This window comes from Bos grunniens, chromosome 5, assembly GCF_055505025.1.
Source record: "Bos grunniens cultivar Pamir isolate PY7600 chromosome 5, Bosgru_T2T1.0, whole genome shotgun sequence".
Lineage (NCBI taxonomy): Eukaryota > Metazoa > Chordata > Mammalia > Artiodactyla > Bovidae > Bos > Bos grunniens.
Window position 1 is genome coordinate 99,561,721 of NC_141169.1, and position 21,905 is coordinate 99,583,625.

The 21,905-nt window shown below is 39.7% G+C and overlaps 1 protein-coding gene across 3 annotated transcripts in view; it reads right to left on the minus strand.

The window, feature by feature from the left end:
* Positions 1–5,381: 5,381 nt before the first annotated feature.
* LOC147372686 (uncharacterized) overlaps positions 5,382–21,905 on the minus strand; it is a 47,557-nt gene continuing 31,033 nt past the window's right edge. Inside the window, exons 1-3 of one of the 3 annotated variants that reach the window (XM_086404105.1) lie at positions 11,951–12,150; positions 9,272–9,699; positions 7,773–7,856 (exon numbers count right to left, since the gene is read on the minus strand). In XM_086404105.1, the coding sequence (XP_086260231.1) occupies positions 9,290–9,699; positions 11,951–12,014 (474 nt within the window). In that variant the 5' untranslated portion in view covers positions 12,015–12,150 and the 3' untranslated portion in view covers positions 7,773–7,856; positions 9,272–9,289. Of the gene's footprint in view, positions 6,671–7,772; positions 7,857–9,271; positions 9,700–11,950; positions 12,151–21,905 lie in introns of those variants that run through there. The other 2 variants (XM_086404104.1, XM_086404103.1) reach the window with 2 other exon arrangements.

Below are 21,905 nucleotides of genomic sequence, written 5' to 3' on the forward strand. Positions count from 1 at the left end.
AAGAAGAACTGAAGAGCCTCTTGATGAAAGTGAAAGAGGAGAGTGAAAAAGTTGGCTTAAGGCTCAATATTCAGAAAACTAAGATCATGGCATTCGGTCCTATCATTTCATGATAAATAGATGGGAAAACAGTGGAAACAGTGGCTGACTTTATTTTGGGGGGCTCCAAAATCACTACAGATGGTCACTGTAGCCATGAAATTAAAAGACGCTTACTCCTTGGAAGGAAAGTTATGACCAACCTAGACAGCATATTCAAAAGCAGAGACATTACTTTGCCAACAAAGGTCCATCTAGTTAAGGCTATGGTTCTTCCAGTAGTCAAGTAGGATGTGAGAGTTGGACTATAAAGAAAGCTGAGCGCTGAAGAATTAATGCTTTTGAACTGTGGTGTTGGAGAAGACTCCTGAGAGTCCCTTGGACTGCAAGGAGATCCAACCAATCCATCCTAAGGAGATCAGTCCTGGGTGTTCATTGGAAGGACTGATGTTGAAGCTGAAACTCCAATACTTTGGCCACGTGATGCAAAGAGCTGACTCATTTGAAAAGACCCTGATGCTGGGAAAGATGAGGGCAGGAGGAGAAGGGGACGACAGAGGATGAGATGGTTGGATGGCATCACCGACACAATGGACATGAGTTTGGGTGAACTCCGGGAGTTGGAGATGGGCATGGAGGCCTGGCATGCTGTGGTTCATAGGGTCTCAAAGAGTCAGACAGGACTGAGTGACTGAACTGAACTGAACTGAAAGTCAAAATATGAACAAGAACATAAACTCTATACTAGTTCTGAAATAACTTCCTACTGATCATATTAACTAATCTTAATTATTAAAAAAGAAAAAAACAGGATGAGAAGTTAAATACTAAACACTATAGAATAACCAGCAACTGAAAAGTGGAATTCAGGTAATCAAAAAATATCTGGGGGACTTCTCGGGTGGTCCAGATGCTGAGACTCCGAGCTCCCAATGTAGGGAGCCCAGGTTCAATTCCTCAGCAGGGAACTAGATCCCACATGCTGCTACTAAGACCTGGTACAGGCAAATACATAAATGGTAAAAAATAAAGTTTATTTAAAAATATTTTGGAAACACAATAGCTTGTGCTGAATTTTTGAAATAAATGTAAAAGAATAGTGATGAATAGAATAGATCCTCATTAAGTCATTAGGTAAAAATTTGCCCCAAATGCATAGCAAAACAGCTACACATAAAAAATTAATAAACAGGAGAAGAATTGATTTACCAGGAAATAGCAGCAAAAAAGCTTCAGACAGAGAATGGGGAGAAATGAGTGTCAGAATATTATAGAGAGATTTCCCTGTATTGAATAACAACCTGAAAAAATATTTTCTAACATGCAGACTGACAGAAAAACAATACATCAGCCAAGACAATGCATTTAAGGTTTTGAAGGGAGTATCAGGCTGTTTTGTTGAAATGCATAATTGTGGCCACTAAATTATCAGTGGGGGCCAGGACAGGGGAGGTTAAAAATATTTCCTAGCAGAAATAAAGCCAATTACAACCTCCCAGATTTCAAAAAAGAGAAAGAGCATGGAAAAAGTCTTAAAAACATAAAATAATATGAACTATCAAAAAAACTGGGCTTCCCTGGAGGCTCAGATAGTAAAGAATCAACCTGCACTGCAGGAGACCTGGGTTCGATCCCTGATTTGGGAAGATCCCCTGGAGGAAGGCATGACAACCCAGTCCAGAATTCTTGCCTGGAGAACCTCCATCGAGAGAGGAGCCTGGCGGGCTACATACAGTCCATGGCGTTGCAAAGAATTGGACACAGCTGAGAGACTCAGCACACACGTTCAAATAACTGCATTCATCTTGTTCTGTTCTAGATATCCTATGGTTGTATTTGTATCTATTTTTATTTTCCTTAATATTATAAATCCAAAGACTATTAATAACAATAGAAAGTCTTAAGTTATCTTTGTTCAAAAATGACAAGCTTTGGTTTTAGAACCGAGGAATCTTAGATGACCTCTGGCGGCCTGAGCTGACTGAAGGTCAACCTTCTGCCTTCCATGTGTGCACAAGCATGGGTTTTCCACACACACTTCAAAGATAAACAGAAATAACTCTATATCATCAGAATGTTCTGCTATGTATCATATACATAGGTACCCAAATACCATGAATGATGGGGGTTTGGTCATAATAATGGCCAGAGATATTGATCAACTTCACATTGGGTTGTAGGATCACTGCCAACACATAAACATACATACACACATAAACACATGAAAAACACAGAGGGGAGACAGAGAAAGAGTCTCAGGGAACACACAGAACATACAAATATGACAGAATAATTCTAGCATCTGTGCTGACTGCTTGGACACCGGTCCTTTAAAAACCTTGCACAACTCACATGCTGAACATTTTCAAAATGAGACACTAGGCAGAGCCTACCCACTCCATCCTGCTGGGCTAAGTCCCAACTATAAACCATGATGAGGACTGTTCAGTATAGAACTCAAAGATTCCATTGTTCTTGTCCCCTTTATAAAGGAGGCTGCCTGGTTTCTCCCAGCACAGAGTTGAGAACATTCCAGAGCTTCCTCCAAGAACCTGCTGGTCCTGCTCTATGAGGCCTTGCTGGCCCTTAGCTCAGTTCAAGGCCCATTTTCTGGTAAGAATGAAGGGAGATGATGCTGAGACTCTGTTTGGGACTTGGGAGATCACATTGCAGCAAGGAAGCTGGTAAAGGGACATCACTTCGGTTCAGTTGCTCAGTCGTGTCCAACTCTGCGACCCCATGGACTGCAGCATGCCAGGTTCCCAGTCCATCACTAGCTCCTGGAGTTTGTTCAAACTCATGTCCATCAAGTCGGTGATGCCATCCAACCATCTCTTCTTCCATTGTCCCCTTTTCCCCTTGCTTTCATTCTTTCCCAGCATCAGGATTTTTTGCAATGAGTCAGTTCTTCACATCACGTGACCAAAATATTGGAGCTTCAGCATCAGTCCTGGCAATGAATATTCAGGACTGATTTCCTTTAAGATTGACAGATTTGATCTCTTAACAGTCCAAGGGACTCTCAAGAGTTTCTCCAACACCACAGTTCAAAAGCATCAGTGCTTTGGTGCTCAGCTTTCCTTAGCATTCAACTCTCACATCCATACATGACTACTGGGAAAACCATAGATTTGACTACATGGACCTTTGTTGGCAAAGTAATGTCTCTGCTTTTTAATATGCTGTTTAGGTTGGTCAAAACTTTTCTACCAAGGAGCAAGTGTCTTTTAATTTCATGGCTGAAGTCACCATCTACAGTGATTTTCGAGCCCAGAAAATAAAATCTGTCCCTATTTCCATTGTTTCCCCATCTATTTGCATGAACTGATGGGCCCAGATGCCATTATCTTAATTTTCTGCATGCTGAGTTTTAAGCCAACTTTTTCACTCTCCTTTTTCACTTTCATCAAGAGGTTTTGTAGTTCTTCTTCACTTTCTGCTATAGGCTGGTGTCATCAGCATATCTTAGGTTATTGATATTTCTCCCATTAATCTTGATTCAAGATTTTGTTTCACCACGCCTGGCATTTCGCATGGTGTACTCTGCATATAAGCAGGGTGACAATATACAGCCTTGACATACACCTTTCCCAGTTTGGAACTAGTGTGTTGTACCATGTCCAGTTCTATCTGTTGCTTCTTACCTGCATACTGATTTCTCAGGCAGCACATCAGGTGGTCTGGTATTCCCATGTCTTGAAGAATTTTCCACAGTTTGTTGTGATCCACACAGTCAAAGGCTTTGGTATAGTCAGTGAAGCAGAAGTAGATGTTTTTCTGGAACTCTCTTGCTTTTTCAATGATCCAACGGATGTTGGTAATTTGATTTCTGGTTCCTCTGCCTTTTCTAAATCCCACTTGAACATCTGGAATTTCATGGTTCACATACTACTGAAACTTGGCTTGGAGAATTTTGAGCATTACTTCACTAGCGTGGGAGATGAGTTCAATTGTACAGTAGTTTGAACATTCTTTGGCATTGCCTTTCTTTGGGATTGGAATGAAAATTGACCTTTTCCAGTCCTGTGGCCACTGCTGAGTTTTCCAAATTTGCTGGCATACATAAATGAAAGGAAAGATGATCTGCAGAGTTCCTAAGACAAAGATAAGGCCCTTAACATTGTATTGATACCAAGTCCTCACATTTTATTTAAAGCGCAATTTCAGCCCCATACAGAATCCTAACCAGAGGTATGACAAAGTAAAATTTGTGTTTTTACAAAAGCCTCTCTGTGACAGAGAAGTTCTCTGATGAAGACTTATGGTAATCAAAGTAGGCAGTGGCCTTGTTAGGGGATATCAATGGCTGGATGGCCACTCAGGGGTAATTCAGAGACAGAGACTACAGTAATAAACCCCTCTCTCTCTACATGGAGATATACAGATTCCGGGGCCCATTTGTTTTATTTTACTCCCACCCACATTTAATATTTCTATGTGCTCTGCTGAATATAGGCCAGATTGTATCCATGTATTTACTTCTGGTCCCACTACCCTGAGAAAGTATGTTAATATAAGTAAAATATTTCATGAAGAAAGAGGGCAGAAGGACACAAAAATATGACACTGAACTGCTCCAGCACTTAACCATTAGGGTTTGAGAGATCCTAGGGAGGACAAAAGGACCTCTTCTCTTTTGAGTTTGTGGTTAATTTTCAGAACAGGAGCAACCCTGCCATCCCTTCATGTCTTTCTGCTTTGCAACAGCATCAGAGATGCAGGTTGACAAGTTAACCTTTTCCCATATTAAGCTTCTTTACATGAACAGCTGCATAGCTACATGTCTATTGATCATTCCTTTGTGTCCAGCAGAGCCATAAGTGCTTCATATATATAGCTGAAACCTTTCACAAGATCCCTTTGGATTTTTGGCATCATGTTCACGTTTCAGATCAAAGAATAAAGGCATAATCTGATTGAGTGACTTTCCCACACCATGTACTTTGTAAGTATCAAAATTAGTAGGAGATTCAATGGACAGAGAATGAAAGAGAGAACAACCTTACTTACAAGAACAAATCAAAATTTCTAGGATCAAACAACTAGAAATACAAGTTCTTCACTAAATGTGGATAAACATGAACTTCTGGAGAGGGAAATTCAATATTCTAAAAGAGGCAATATCTCAGGGGTTCTGAAGTACTTTGATCTGCACTGCTCTTCTCACTTGCATGTTAACTTTCATCTAGTCATTCCAATTCCAGAATTTTGTTCATCTTTTTTGTTTGCTGTCTTCTCTCACATTCTTCTTATCCTTGGCCATTAATTACTTTAAAATTTCATTATTATAGTTTTATTTGGGCATTGGTAAAAACATAAATAAATATAGGTGTCCAATGTACTAAATTTTTTAAAATTTTATTTTATTTTTAAACTTTACAAAATTGTATTAGTTTTGCCAAATATCGAAATGAATCCACCACAGGTATACATGTGTTCCCCATCCTGAACCCTCCTCCCTCCTCCCTCCCCATACCATCCCTCTGGGTCGTCCCAGTGCACCAGCCCCAAGCATCCAGTATCGTGCATTGAACCTGGACTGGCAACTTGTTAATTTAAAATAAAAACTTAATGATCTTTTAAATGTCTAGTCTGATCCTGTAACTTCCTGGCTTAACATTCTGATAGCATTCCAATATCCAATATTTCAATATCATTAGGTTAAAAGAGCAAATTCCTTGATAGATTAAAAGAACTTGTATAAATCAGCCTTTGCTGCTCCTTTGTTTTTTGTTTGTTTTTGTCTTTTTGCACTTTTAAGTTATTTTCCTAGGCAAACAACTGTTAGCTATGTTCATAATTTTAGGAGAAGAATCTGCACAGTGCTTTTTTATTGGCTGCATCAAATAAAACATGACTGTGAGTTCAGAATCAATTGGGTAATTTTTACAAGATTGATGAGTAAACAACATATTTTTCAAGCATAGGAATAATAATTTTAAGTATACTAGCCCTGTTTTCTGTTTAACAATTAACAAATATAGCTTTCTACAGCAAAGTTCCATAGTTTCAAACCTACCACTTAACAGTCCTGAGAACTGTTCAAATGAACCTCTTAACATTATAGGAATACAATTTGTCTTTTTAGTAAACTAATCTAGATGGAAACTCAACTTTATGTTAAGGGAAATAAAAAGTTTGTATTTTTCTTAAATTTTCACTAAATTTCTTTGCTTCTAGCTAAACTTAGTCTATACTCACAATATCCTGGCTATATGAAAAATGTACATTTTTGTCCAACAAATACTGGTTTATTTAAATGAGGACTTGAACAATGTTTATGTGTTATATTTGGTCAGATTTACATTTTCTACAAAGCTGATGCAACTTAAAATTTGGGATCCCCTATTTCACAGGCCTCTTTTAATGCCCTGGGAGAAGCCTTGGAATTTTGTATTAATCATTTTGTACTGTTTTCCTATTTACTGTACTAGTCATGTATTGATGTGAAAGTTGGTCTATAAAGAAGGCTGAGAATCAGAGAACTGATGCTCAAATTGTGGTGCTGGAGAAGACTCTTGAGAGTCCCTTGGACAGCAAGGAGATCAACCGTTGGATCCTAAAGGAAGTCAACTCTGAATATGCATTGGAAGGAGTGATGCTGAAGCTGAAGATCCAATATTTTGTCCACCTGTTGAGAAGAGCCAATACATTAGTAAAGATCCTGATGTTGGGAAAGATTGAAGGCAAAAGGAGAAGGGGGTGACAGAAGATGAAATGGCTAGCAAAACTGACTCGGTGGACATCAGTTAGAGCAAACTCTGGGAGATAGTGGAGGACAGAGAAGCCTGGTGTACTACAGTCTGTGGGGTCTCATAGAGTAAGATACTGCTTAGCAACTGTACAACAACTATTTACCTTACAGAGAGCAATCTAAATTATATAAGCTTTTGGCTCCTTAAAATCTGGCTCCTTCCCACATTCAGTTTTTTCATTTTTAATCTAGAGAAGGACATCCTCTTTCTCCCCATAACGTTAACTTGTTGATGTACATGGTTTTCTTTATGTATGTTAACTCATTATATTCATCCTCTAGGGTAGATATTATTATTATCCTCACTGTATGGATGAGTAAACAAAGGCTCTGAGGCCTGAAGCAGCTTGCTAAGAGTCCAGAGCTAACATAAAGAGATAGGATTTAAACTCAAGTCTCAAGAACTCCAAATTCCTTTGGAGCATACCACTTCCTTTATGAAATATACTCAGGTTTTGTTAAAGAAAGGCAGGGGATCTAAGGAGGGAAAAAACTGAGAAATGTTTAAAAAAAATATGGAGGTGGGATATAGTAGACTCCAGAGAGTAAGGACCTAGAACCACTCATTTCCCTAGCAATAGCATCAATTATTTCGGAAATTTTAAGAATTTCCATTCTGTGCAACTTCTTACATTTGAAATATTTTCCTTATTTCCATAACATTACTAGAGTCTTAGTTAAAAGTGTAAAGAAAATAAATATGGCCTAATGCCGTAGAAACCATGGAGGGAGAGGAAGAGGTATATGGCTTATGAGTAATGGTTCTAGGGGGAAGGAGGAGGCAAAAGCAGGTTGAAAGGAGATACACACTCCTGTCCTCAAGCAAAGAACGAAGGAAAAATGTTTCCTAGGAAGGTGGCCCCAGAGGAAGCCATCCGGACCTATCGATGAGAACGGGTCTTTGATGCTCCTATGCTGGGTTCACGGCCCTCAAATTTCAGACTCACAAACACCCAGAATGAGACATGACACTTAGAAATTAGATGCTGATTGTTTTATTGATAAATGGAAGATAGACTGCCTTCTTCCATGGCTTTCTGAAGGACACATATCTTCATATTTTCTGAAACAAAAAAAAGGGAAGTTCAGAGAGTATTGGAAACTGAGTTCATAGCCCTGCTGGTAACTGAAAGGAAGTTGATGAGAGCCCAACTTCTCAACTTTCTCTTCTTCCTCCATGTCCTGTAATCTTCTAAATGTTCTTGTTTGTGATTAGAATGCATGTAACAGACAGTGAGTTCTAAATTGTTGCTTGCAAGATTAAGAAAGTTTTTTCTTAGGCTGTTTGTCTCTAGGCTGCTATTTATAATGTTCAAACATACATTATATTTACAAAGATGGTTACTGCAGCATATCCTATAATAGCAAAAAACTGAGGTTAGCCTAAGTGTCCATTGATAGAGCTTTAGTTAAAGAAATCATGGCACAGTCAGACAAAGGAATAGAATACAGTTAAAATGAAAATAAAACCAGGAGCAAACAGATCCATATAGCTCTACAAAATGATATGGAATTTTTCTAAGAAATAAGTTATTTAACAAATGCTTACTAGACTTCTGGTAGTGATCAATTTATAATGTATATAAATGTCGAATCACTAAGTAGTACATCTGAAACTAGTATAATATTGTACATCAACTGTGTTTCAATGAAAATAAAAGATCCCCCAAAATATGTTATTTGAGATAAGAACTTATAGATATGTAAATAAAATAGTATAGCATTTGCAAATAAAAAGATAGCATATGTTTGTGTGTGTGTGTCCATGGAATTCTCCAGCCAAGAATACTGGAGTGGGTTGCTATGCCCTTCTCCAGGGGATCTTCCTGATTCAGAGATCGAACCCAGGTCTCCCACATTGCAGGCAGATTCTTTACCATTTGAGCTACCTGGGAAGTCTAAATATTTCCAAGGGGATGTTCAAAGGAGCTAACTGTGGTGGCCTTTGGGGAAGGAAGTGGGAAGGTAGGATGTAATATGCTGTTAAGAATTAACCTCATACTTTTGTCTTGTTTTCTTTTTTCTTACTTTGAGCATATATTAAATCAAAAGTCAATATTTTAAAAACTGGGTAACATTACAGGCATAAAAATTAAAGTATCATTTATCAGGCACATGGGACCTGAGAGGCCTGGCAGGTGGAAACTTGAGAAGGGAAGTCATTGAGCCTGAGGAGGAGGATAGGAGAGGACAAGGGAGAACACAGCTCTACTTTCTCATCACCAACCCACTTTACGACAGGTAGATATCAGGGAAAAGGCAATCTATGGTCCATCTTTCTTAAAATCAGAATCACCTTGGATAGCATGTAATAAATACAAGGTCTTGCTACTTTATTCCAGAATATCTGAACAGAAATATTTAGACTGGAATCCAGGAGTAGGCAATTTCCACATATTTTCAGTTGATTCAATGACATAATAAAGTGTGAAACTTGTAGTAGTTAGGACCTTTATGGAAAGTGAGCTTGAGGCATACCTGTCATTGAATTCCAGATTACTGGGTTGGTGGGCCTTGGGGAGATCTTTGTGGTCCATGTCTTGGGGGTGGTGGTCTGTGATGTCTTTCAGGAGAAAGTGGGGGAGGATGGTGATGACAACGTTGCTTTGGTGGGGGTGGTCTCTGCGGAGGTTCACCATCTCGTGGAGGTGGTCTCTGCTGAGGTCCATCACCTTGTGGACGTGGTCTCTGCTGAGGTCCATCACCTTTTGGATGTGGTTTCTGCCAAGGTCCACCACCTTTTGGGGGTGGTCCTTGCTGAGGTTCTCCATCTTGTGAGGCTGGACCTAGCTGAGATTCACCTTCTAGGTTTTCACCATTAGGAGGGGCTCCAGGTGGTGGTGTTTCAGGTCCCTCAGTAGATCTCTGAAAGTGCTCAGGGGAGCCCTGGTCCGGGTTTTCTGCATCTGTAGGATACAGCACAGGAATAGAAGAACTTGGTGATGGAAGGCACCCCTCTTATTTTGATCTCTGGTCACCTTATCAGACATTCCCTTTCTCCTAGGACCTGCTTGTGAACTACCAATTTCCCTCTTACCCTCAGCTTCATTTTGCAGGGTTCCTGTTCACTCACATACTAGTGATACTGAATAGTAATTCTGTGTTCTTGAGACAAATAGGTGTCCTCAATTTGGCAAAAATGAAGTTATTGGACATCTTAGAATTCTCAGAGGATGTTTCCAAAGACAAAAGAAAGCAAATGGATTATCAATGTCAGTTATGTTGCTGGTTATATTTTGGGTCAGTGATGTGAACTGACATCTGTGACTTCAAGTCTGGCCAGTTGAATGCATATGTGGAATTCACTTCTTCTAAGACCTGATAAGCAACAATAAAGAGAGATAGAGAGAAACATAAATAATGGTTTGCCTAAGAGTGACTAAATAACAGTGAGCAAAATTAATTACAGGGACAAAGGGACCCAGACTCCATTTCTTTACATTTCTTCTTAAACCATATATTTAGAGAGAGGAATATTAGGGAAGAAGGAACAAGTTGAGTGGTTGGTACTAAACAGTTATTTCTGGTCTGAGGGTATATAGGCAGAATTCTCCTGTGTCATCCGAGCTAATTGCTGTTGTTGTTTAATCGTATCTGACTCTTTTGCGACCCCATGGTCTTTCGGCTGCTAGGTTCTTCTGTCCATGGGATTTCCCAGGCAGGAACAATGGAATGGAATGGAATGGAGTTCTTTCTCCAAAGAATCTTCCCAACCAAGGGATTGAACCCTCGTCTCCTGTGTTGCAGCTAGATTCTTGACCTCTGAGCCACCTGGGAAGGGTTTCTAGCATTAATCAGTCCTTGACAAGACAAAGATGATAGTAGGACACCGGAAAAATGAAAAGTGGCTAATGGAAAAAAAAAAAAACAAACAAACAGTTGAATGAGAACTAATTAAGTCTTGCCATATATGGGGCAGGGAAGTCTTCGCTGATGCCTTCTAGGGAAAGAAGCAGAAGATGAAGTGTAAAGTAAGTTCAGGGCTCACAGCTGTTGTACAGGGAATGGGACTTTTCAACTACATCTCTATATTCCTGAAGTTAACTTGTCAGTCACTGTCTGTGATGCTATTGCAAAGGGAAGCAGACATGAAGCAATGGCAGGGTTGCTCCTGTGCTGAGGATCAATCACAAACTCTAAGAGAAAAGGCAGTTTTGTCCTCCCTGTGTGTGTGTAGCTTAGTCGTTCTGTCGTGTCTGACTCTTGCAACCCTATAGACTATAGCCTGCCAGGCTCCTCTGTCCTTGGGATTCTCCAGGCAGGAATACTCGAGTGGGTTGCCATTTCCTTCTCCAGGGGAATCTTCCTGAGCCTGGAACTGAACCTGGGTCTCTGGCCTTGCAGGCAGACTTTTTACTGACTGAGCTACAAGGGAAGCCTAGGATCCCTCAAACCATAATGCTAATTTAGGTGAAGTGCTGGGCTATTTCAATGTCATATTTTAGTGGACTTCTGCCCTCTCAATTAATGAAATCCTTTACTTATATTGACTTATATCCTATGGGAATTCTAAGATATCCATTCATGAAATCCTTTACTTATATTTCTCAAGGTGGGGCAACCAGCAGTAAACAAGTGGATACAAGTTTGCCCATATTGGGAGCAATGTACTGAAATATTAAATATGGATGGGGGTAAAATGAGACCACTGGTTCCTGGGATCTCTGTATCTACATGGAGAGAGAGAGAGGGAGAGGGAGAGGGAGAGGGGGGCGGGGAGAGAGAGAGAGAGAGATTATCCTAGTCTCTTTCTCTGAAATAGCTCTGAATGGGCTTCACCTCCTCCATCCATCTGGCACCTCCTAACAAGGTCACCCTCATCTACTGCCTACTTTGATTACCATAACATCTTCACGAAGAAACATCTCTGTTCCAGTCTTTATTTTTTTCCAATGCATCCTTCATAACACATAGAGAGATTTTTGTTAAAAACTTACCTTGTCATTCCTCTGGTTAAAATTCTGGATTGGGTTGGAATTGCACTTTAAATAAAGTATGAGGCCTTGGTGTCAATGAGGATGTGAAGGGCTTTATCCTTGTCTTAAGAACTCTGTACCTCATCTTTCATTTTTGCCCTCTCTTACCATCTTCCTCACTGCAGTGCCATCCCTTAAGCCCCAAGCAGAGTCTCAGCACTCTCCCCTTTCCTTCTCTTACCATCAAACAGGCTTTGAGCTGAGCTCAGGGCCAGCAAGGTCACTGAGAGCAGGATCAGCAGCATCTTGGAGGAAGCTCTGGAATGTTCTCAGTTCTGGGCTAGGAGAAACCAGGCAGCTTCCTTTATAAAGGGGACCAGAACAATGTTATCTTTTGAGTTTCACACTGGGCAGAACTTGTCGCTGTATAGACACGGTTAGAGTTGGGACTTAGCCCAACAGGATTGAGAGGTTAGGTGTTATCAGTGTGTCATTTCTTAAAGGTACAGGATGTGACTTGGGCAAAGATTTTGAAGGAAGGATATCCAAGCAATCAGAGCAGATTTTAGAATTGTTCTGTCATCATGTGATTTTCAGTCTGTTTAGTGGTCTGTTTCTCTGTTCTACCAAAGTGTTGTTCATATGTGTGGGGTATATTCAGTTCAGTACAGTTCAGTTCAGTCACTCAGTCGTGTCCGACTCTTTGCGACCCCATGAACCACAGCACGCAGGCCTCCCTGTCCGTCACCAATTCCCGGAGTTTACCCAAACTCATGTTCATTGAGTCAGTGATGCCATCCAACCATCTCATCCTCTGTTATCCCCTTCTCCTCCTGCTCTGAATATTTCCCAGCTTCAGGGTCTTTTCAAATGAGTCAGCTCTTTGCATCAGTTGGCCAAAGTATTGGAGTTTCAGCTTCAACATCAGTCCTTCCAATAAATACCCAGGACTGATCTCCTTTAGGATGGACTGGTTGGATCTCCTTGCAGTCCAAGGGACTCTCAAGAGTCTTCTCCAACACCACAGCTCAAAAGCATCAATTCTTCAGCGCTCAGCTTTCTTTATAGTCCAACTCTCACATCCATACATGACTACTAGAAAAACCATAGCCTTGACTAGATGGACCTTTGTTGACAAAGTAATGTCTCTACTTTTTAATATGCCGTCTAGGTTGGCCATAACTTTCCTTCCAAGGAGTAAGTGTCTTTTAATTTCATAGCTGCAGTCACCATCTGCAGTGATTTTGGAGCTCCCCAAAATAAAGTCTGCCACTGTTTCCACTGTTTCCTCATCTATTTCCCATGAAGTGATGGGACCAGATGCCATGATATTAGTTTTCTGAACACTGAGTTTTAAGCCAACTTTTTCACTTTCCACTTTCACATTCATCAAGAGACTTTTTAGTTCTTCTTCACTTTCTGCCATAAGGGTGGTGTCATCTGCATATCTGAGGTTATTGATATTTCTCCCAGCAATCTTGATTCCAGCTTGTGCTTCTTCCAGCCCAGTGTTTCTCATGAATGGGGTATAGATGTATGTGTATTTGTGTGTGTGTGTGTGTGTTGGCAATGATCCTATTGCCCATAATGGAACTGATCAATACTTCTGGCTATTTTTATGGCTGAAGCACCATCATTCATGTATCCCCGTCTCTTATGTCTTCTCTGTTGGCAAGTGGATTCTGTACCACTAGCACCACCTGATATGTAGCAAAACATGTTTATGATAGAGATCATTTTGGTTTAACTTTGAGAAATACATGGAAAACTCATACTTGGACTCACATGCATGGCAGAAGGGTGGCTCTCAACCTACTCAAGCCCCCAACCATCATCCAAGATTCCCTGGCTCTAATTGGGAAACCTTTATGTTGTAGAAAAAAAAAATGTAACTTAAGGCTTTCTATTCTTATTAAAATTCTTGAAAGTTGTATTTACTAAATGCAAATATAGATAGGAAATCCACCACAGAGTTTCTAGGACAGAGTCTAAGAGTGAAAGTCATTCAGTCATGTTTGATTCTTTCCAACCCCATGGATTATACAGTCCGTGAAATTCTCCAGTCTAGAATACTAGCATGGGTTGTCTTTCCCTTCTCCAGGGGATCTACCCAACCCAGGAATTGAACCCAGGTCTCCAGCAATGCAGATGGATTCTTTACCAGCTGAGCCACAGGGAAACCCAATAATACTGGAGTGGGTAGCCTATCCCTTCTCCAGGGGATCTTCCTGACCCAGGGCCTCCTGCAGAAGAAATCAATAAATACATAGCTCCTAGATTGGGTCATGGATCATGTCATTTCATGTCTCTAAGAGTTCTTCCAAGCCACTTCCCTTTTCTAGGATCTTTTGTAAGATTCTGGTTAGGTTTTATTTTTTCTAGAAAGTATTTTTAACTCCCTACCCCCTGATAATTTAGTGATTGCAATTGTGTACTCCAGCAAGATAGTCTGATACCCGCTTTAAAGCCTCAATTGCATGTCATGAATCTTCTATTTTGCAATTAGTTTCTACACTAGAGTCTATTTTCTCATTTTCTTCTCCAACAAAGTATTTTTTCCGTGCAGTATTCTGCACTTATATCTCCCCATTATCTATCTGAATCTTATTTGTTGATATTTTATCTGGAATCAATTCTCCTTGTGTTGTTTTCCCTCTTATGTCTAGCTTTTTTCCTGTGCATTTTGGAGGAATTCCTGTATTTGATCATCTAAATCAGGCCTTTCTCCTCTTCACTATCCTGTTGCTTGTATTTCAGAAGTACTGTATTTCCAAATTAAAAAAAAATTATCTGCATTCTTCTTTTCAGTTGAGTATTCTATTATGTTGAATAGTTATCTGCTTGTCCTTTTATTTTAGAATGAGATTCATCAATATCATCACCTGCCACTTATTTCAGAACTAGTGTAGCATTTATATTGTTCAATTTTTGTGTGTGTGCTCAGTCACTTCAGTCATGTCTGACTCTTTTCGATCCTATGAACTGTAGCCCACCAAGCTCCTCTGTCCATGGGATTCTCCAGGCAAGAATACTGGAGTGGGTTGCCATGCCCTCCTCCAGGGGATCTTCCTCACCCAGGGATTGAACCTGCCTCTCTTATGTTTCCTGTACTGGCAGAAACAGGTTCATTTAATGCTCTGGCCACCTAGTGAAATTTTATGATGGTGTGCTTGGGGTATCTGAGGGAAAGCCATATACATAGTGAGCTGGAAATCCCACCAGGTCCCTTGACCAGTGTGGATAGGTAGGTCCCTTGCTATGCGTACAAGTCTGGGACTTTCTGATGGGTTGCAGATAACATTACAGGAAGGCTTCCTGATAACTGGAGTTTTCTACAGATAACTGTGCCCTTGAAGAGTGGCTGGGCAGATTGGTTTCTTTTCCTGGCATAAAAAGGGATTTATTTCAGAATGGGGACTGTATCCACATTTGGCAATGTGGGAAAGCTATGTAGCTAGTTGATGAGGCACATGGTTTCAGCTGGGCTTCATGGGAGAAAAGGAGCAGTTTCCTGGGAAAAACAGGTCCTCTTACGGTATTGTGATGACTGTTTCTGGTTTCCTCAGACAACAATTTGGAAAGGAAAGGGGAGAAGATGAGTCCTGATTGGTGACTTTTGGTAGAACTTTCTGGTGGGAAAAAATCAGAGATAAGGAAGAGAGGGAAGTGGCAGCCAACTTGAGTAGGGGCTTGGAAGGAGTGGTCCTGCTCGAAGACAGGCTTCCCTTTGGTTGATGAGCTGTTCTGGGGCGGGGTAGGTAGAAGAGAGAGTGGATATTCCATGTCATTTTTTTCCAAACTGCCTTTATGTAGGTACTTCTAGCTTAATGCCATTAGCAGTGAGAACAATGTAAGCTTTTCTAGTTAGAGCTGGTAGAACAAATAAAATTTCCAAAAGTTCTTATTAAGACTTGCTAAAATTAAATGAAGTACATGTCTATTTTGAGAAGAATTAGACTATTTACTAATTTGAGGACATAAAGCTGAGGGTTCTATCACATTTGGTAGATACTGAAATCAAGTTTGGGAATACTCCAAGTTCAAAGATACAATCAACTGTTTGTGAAGTTCTCTATTAGATTTAAAAGTGAATTACTCAAGTAGCAGTTTATGCAAAATCTAGTGTCATCTAGTAGGTAAGAAAATAAAATCATACTCAACATTCATTAATAGAAGTATGGTGAGTAGAGTTGGAGTTATCATGAATCTGGCTCTGAAGGAATGTTCCTCAGATTTTCTTTTCTCCATCCATGATGTTTGTCAGTCTTTTTCAGATAAGTTTATGAATGGGCTTCGTGACATTGTAGAGATATACCAGGACAGATCCTCATCATTGTACGTGATTTGAAGATAGATGGAAATGCTCAGTGAAATCCAAATGTTTACTTTCTATTGATGTCAACAACCCCAATGTCAGGTTTCCTTTTAAATACCAGTTTTGTTATCCCCATTGTAAAAATGTCCTTCAACTCAGGAACTTTTCCCAACTTCGTAAGAAATGAGAGTGAATAGAAGTTATCAATGTACCACAACAGAATAAATATCAGAAACTGTATCCCTAGATGAAATGAAACAAGACAAAAAAACACACCAGAAGAGGAGGTATGTAAACCACCCACCAAGGATGAGGTTTAAGGTTGAAGGAAAGTAGAAACAATTAATTGCTTGGAGAAGTGTAAGTTCTTTAATCTTTGTTGAGACTTCCAAACAATCCTTCAAGTTTTATTCTAAGTGACAATCTGCCTTTTTTGAATTTACATTTTCTTCATTAGAAATGTATTGACTAATATCCTTTATCATGAACAACCCTTCCCTACTTGATTTTAAGGGAAATCTGTAAGGAATAAGTCTAGAATTTTAAGCTAAAACCTACGTGTTAAAAATTCAAGCAACATTTTATTTGTAAAACTTCATGGAATTCAATACTTTTACTACTAAACAAGATATTAGGGAAATAAGTGAAATAAATATTAAATTCAAGAAAACAGAAAAAGGGAACACAAAGACATAAACCCAATAGAAGAGACAAAAATATAAAGCTAAAGTCAGAATGAAAACAGAATTTTATATGAATCCAAGACTGTTATTTGCAGTAAATAAATAAAACAGTAAGCTAAGTCAATTATAGAAGAACCCATGAGAGATTAAATGAAATCAGTTTAAAAATTTATGGCACAACTCTATGCCAACTGATTTTAAATTCTGAATAAAAAAGACTATCAATAAATATAAATGAATACAATTAAGTCAGGATTATATGAATAGACCAATATCAACAGATGATATTGAGAAAGTTATTAAAAAGTTGTGTGCTCTGCTATATTTAGTCATGTCCAACTCTTTGTGACCCTATGGACTGTAGCCTGCCAGGCTCCTCTGTCCACGGGGATTCTCCAGGCAAGAATGCTGGAGTGGGTTGCATGCCCTCCTTCAGGAGATCCTCCCAACCCAGGGATCGAACCCAGGTCTCCCGCTTGGCAGACAGATTCTTTACCATGTGAAACACCAGGGAAGCCCCAAAAGTATTAAAAATTACCCCTGTTAAAAAAGGACAGTTCAGGAACTCGCTGGTGGTCTGGTGGTTAGGAACCCACCTTTCAATGCAGAGGACGTGGGTGTGATCTCTGGTTGGGAAACTAGGATAGCACATACTGCAGGGCACCTGAGCTCACACCTTGAACTACTGAGCCTGGACACAACCAGAGAGACCATTCAGCACAACAAAGATCCTGCACGATGCAATGAAGATGCCATGTGCCATAGCTAAGCCCTGACACAGCTAAATCAGTAAGTAAAGTAGATATTTTTTAAATTGGCTGATCATTATTATTAGCCAATTAATTAATTAACTAAAAAAAGGACAGTTCAATATCATTTTAAATGTTAGTTCTTTTAAATCTACAGGAATAGACAACTGTGCTATTCACTCTACAACATAGAGAAAAAGGAAAATTCCACTTATTTTCATAAAGCTATCACTATTTTGACAATAAAATATTCTGTATAAGCAGAAATATCTAAGTAACAGTTCAGTTCAGTCGCTCATTCATGTCCAACTCTTTGTGACCCCATGAATTGCAGCACGCCAGGCCTCCCTGTGCATCACCAACTCCCGGAGTTCACTCAAACTCATGTCCATCGAATCAGTGATGCCATCCAGCCATCTCATCCTCTGTCGTCCCCTTCTCCTCCTGCCCCCAATCCCTCCCAGCATCAGAGTCTTTTTCCAATGAGTCAACTCTTCGCAGCAGGTGGCCAAAGTATTGGAGTTTCACCTTTAGCATCAGTCCTTCCAAAGAACACCCAGGACTGACCTCCTTTAGAATGGACTTGTTGGATCTCCTTGCAGTCTAAGGGACTCTCAAGAGTCTTCTCCAACACCACAGTTCAAAAGCATCAATTCTTTGGCACTCAGCCTTCTTCACAGTCCAACTCTCACATCCATACATGACCACTGGAAAAACCATAGCCTTGACTAGATGGACCTTTGTTGGCAAAGTAATGTCTCTGCTTTTGAATATGCTATCTAGGTTGGTCATAACTTTACTTCCAAGGAGTAAGCATCTTTTAATTTCATGGCTGCAAACACCATCTGCCGTGATTTTGGAGCCCCCCAAAATAAAGTCAGCCACTGATGTGAATATGATCACTGATGTGATGTGATGGGACCAGATGCCATGATCTGGCTTTTTAGTTCCTCTTCACTTTCTGCCGTAAGAGTGGTGTCATCTGCCTATCTGAGGTTATTGATATTCTCCCAGCAATCTTGATTCCAGCTTGTGCTTCTTCCAGCCCAGTGTTTCTTATGAAGTAACAGTTACATAACAAAAAATGAACAAATATATATGCTTATAAATTCCTTTAAGTTTTTTTAAAGTAACAAAAACATTGAGAACAATCTTGCTGCTCTTCAATCATTTAATGTAACCACGAAAATCACTGTCATGAGGAAAGCCCCCCATGGTCCAGTGGTTGGGGGTGGGAGGGGCTACCCAGGTGGCCCTAGAAATAAAGAACTCGCCTGCTAATGCAGGAGATGCAAGAGACTCGGTTCAATCCCTGGATGGGGAAGATCTCCTGGAGAAGGAAATGGCAACCCACTCCAGTGTTCTTGCCTGGAGAATCCCACGTTCAGAGGAGCCTGGCAGGCTACAGTCTATGGGATTGCAAAGAGTAGGACATGACTGAGCAACTGAGCGTGTGCGTGCACACACACACACACACACACACACACCAGTGGTTAGGGCTCAGCAGAGGGCCTGGGTTCTATCCCTAGTTAGGGAACTAAGATCCCACAAGCCAAGTGGTGTAGCTATATATATACATATGTATGTATACATATGTATATATATACACATACTTAGTCACTCAGTCGTGACTTAGGGAACTAAGATCCCACAAGCCAAGTGGTGTGGCTGTATATATATATGTATGTATACATATGTATATATATACACATACTTAGTTATTCAGTCGTGTTCCACTCTTTGTGACCCCATGGACTGTAGCCCACCAGGCTCCTCTGTCTCTAGGCAAGAATACTGAAGTGGGTTGCCATCCCTCCTCCAGGGGATCATCCCAACTCAGGGATCGAACCCAGTTCTCCTGCATTGCAGGCAGATTCTTTACTGTCTGAGCCACTAGGGAAGCCCAAGAATACTAGAGTGGGTAGCTGATCCCTTCTCCAGGGGAACTTCCCAACCTAGGAGTGGAACCAGGTCTTCTGCATTGCAAGCAGATTCTTTACCAGCTGAGCTACCAGGGAAGCCCATATGAATATATATATATATATATATATATCTTTGTCATGAGATTTGATCAAGAAAATGAAATAGAACACATATATTTACATTTCCTTTTGACCCAAATTCTCTGAAATGATAGAAAATACTTTCAAAAAAATGATTTCATAACATTTATGAAAATTAACAGCATTAACTGAAAATATTAACAGAGATCATTAGCTGAGACTATTAACTGAGAAGTAGAAATTTATAAAGACTTCCTGAAGGTAACATAAGCTGTAGATTAATGGAGAGAAGTGGAAGGAAACCCTCAGAGTTAAAAGTACATGCAAGAGGAGACAGTTAAGGAGGTGAGAATGGCTCAGTATTGAAGTTGAGTGGATATCAGGAGTAGGAGGTGGCCTTCAAGGAAATGTTGCAATGGTTAATTGAGATAACCTGCATTGAGAGCCCACATCTTCAACACTCTGCCTCTCCTAACAATACTAAAGAGAGAACTCTAGTGCACTCATCTCTTGGTTAAAACACTGAATGTTTTTTCTGTTCTAACATCTAACAGTCACCAAAGTCTCTAGACATCTAAGATTATAGGTCTAGAGAAAATTGCAGCTGTTTGCAGACAATGATCATAAATTTTGGGGAAAATGGTCTGAAACAAGCACATAATAGATGTACAGAAATGAGTGTGAAAATGCAATAGTCATTTTTCCTTTAGTGATAATCAGAGGATGGTACACGACAACCTGAAAGGACACTTAACCAGTTTTTTTTAGTAATCCTGAAAAGATAGTGAGTGTTGTCAGAAGATTTGGGAAGGGAACTGAAGCCTTGACAGAGTTTCCTAAAGAGATTCATTTCCTAGTAATTTATAGGAAAGAATCAATAAAGAGAAGGGCATGGATGATAATTTTTAAAGACTCATATCTCAGATTTTGGGGCTTCCCTAGTGGCTCAGTGGTAAAGGATCTGCTTGACAGTTCAGGAGATGAGGGTTCAATCCCTGGGTCAGGACAATCCCCTGGGGAAAGAAATGGTAATTCACTCCAGTATTCTTGCCTGAGAAATCCCATAGACAGAGGAGCCTGGCAGCCTACTGTCCATGGGGTCAAAAAAGAGTCAGGCACGACTTAGCGATGGAACAACAGCAGCAACATCTCAGAGTATAAATTTCCTGAATGATGGAATCTCTTACATGAAACGGTCAATCTTGCTATTGAATTGAGAACAGAAGTAATGGTTGTTTCTCAAGCTTGGACATGCCTGCTTAAATGTTGCAGCAGATCAGGGGAAAGTAATTCTGCCAACGATGGTCACAGTCAGCCATGAGAAACAAGAGTGTTCCAAAGCATGACCTTTCCTTGTTGGGGAAAGATGGCGTTACACCTTGGAAGACTGCAGATTATCAAATAGCCAAGGCCAAGAGAAATGAATGTCTGATCCCATGCCTTAAGTGTCCTAGATATTGAGATTGTTAATGGCCTCAAATTAAATCATATGACAACTGTGATGTCTTTGGAGCCTATTAAAAAACAGATAGCAAAGACTGTTCTTTTAAAATAAGTAATGAGGTGGACATTTCAGTCATTCTGACTCTTCTGTCATTGCTCTGCTCTCTACTCAAAGAAATATTATACAACACTAGATGTTACCATATGAATTTCACCTTGCAAGGGAGGCTTTTAAAAATAATGTCTGAGAATATATGAATTCTTGACTTACTAAAAAAGTTAGGGAAACCATGGATAATGAATATTGTCACATTACATAAGTAGCCTCAGAATAACAATATTAATACTACCACCAGCTGCACGATTTTTGACAGTATTAAATTTTAATTTATTTTTTTGCATACGCTCTCTCCATTTCCCTATCCTATTTTTAATTGGGTTTCCCATTTAACTGGATTGTCAGATCATATAGCCATTATTTTCTCTCTTTTAACTTTCATTTGTTTTAGTTCTACAAATAACTGTATGCTCTACCAATATTTATATTGATTTTCCCTAGGCATTTTGGTTGTCTGAGACTCATTCTCCAATAAATTCATTCAGAAGGACTCATGAGAACAACAGTCCCTTAGTTAAAAACTGTTTATACCCTTTTACTGGAGTGTTATTTTTTCATATAGAAACATCACACTTGCTTTCTCTCCACATCTTTAATAGGTTACTCCACTTTCTTTTATCAAAGAGTGTTACTGTGAAGAACTCTTAGAATAATCTATTTTTATTCCTGTTGTAAGTCATTAGCAGTTTTTTATAGATGTTCAAGGAATTTTCTCTTTTTCTTTAAAGTCCAATTACCATATTAAGACATGGCTTCATGTTTGTTGTTCTGGGTCAGTATTCTCAGTTGGCAAATTTGTTCTTTCAACTTCTAGTTTAAGCTGTGGTACATATACACAATGGAATATTACTCAGCCATTAAAAAGAATACATTTGAATCAGTTCT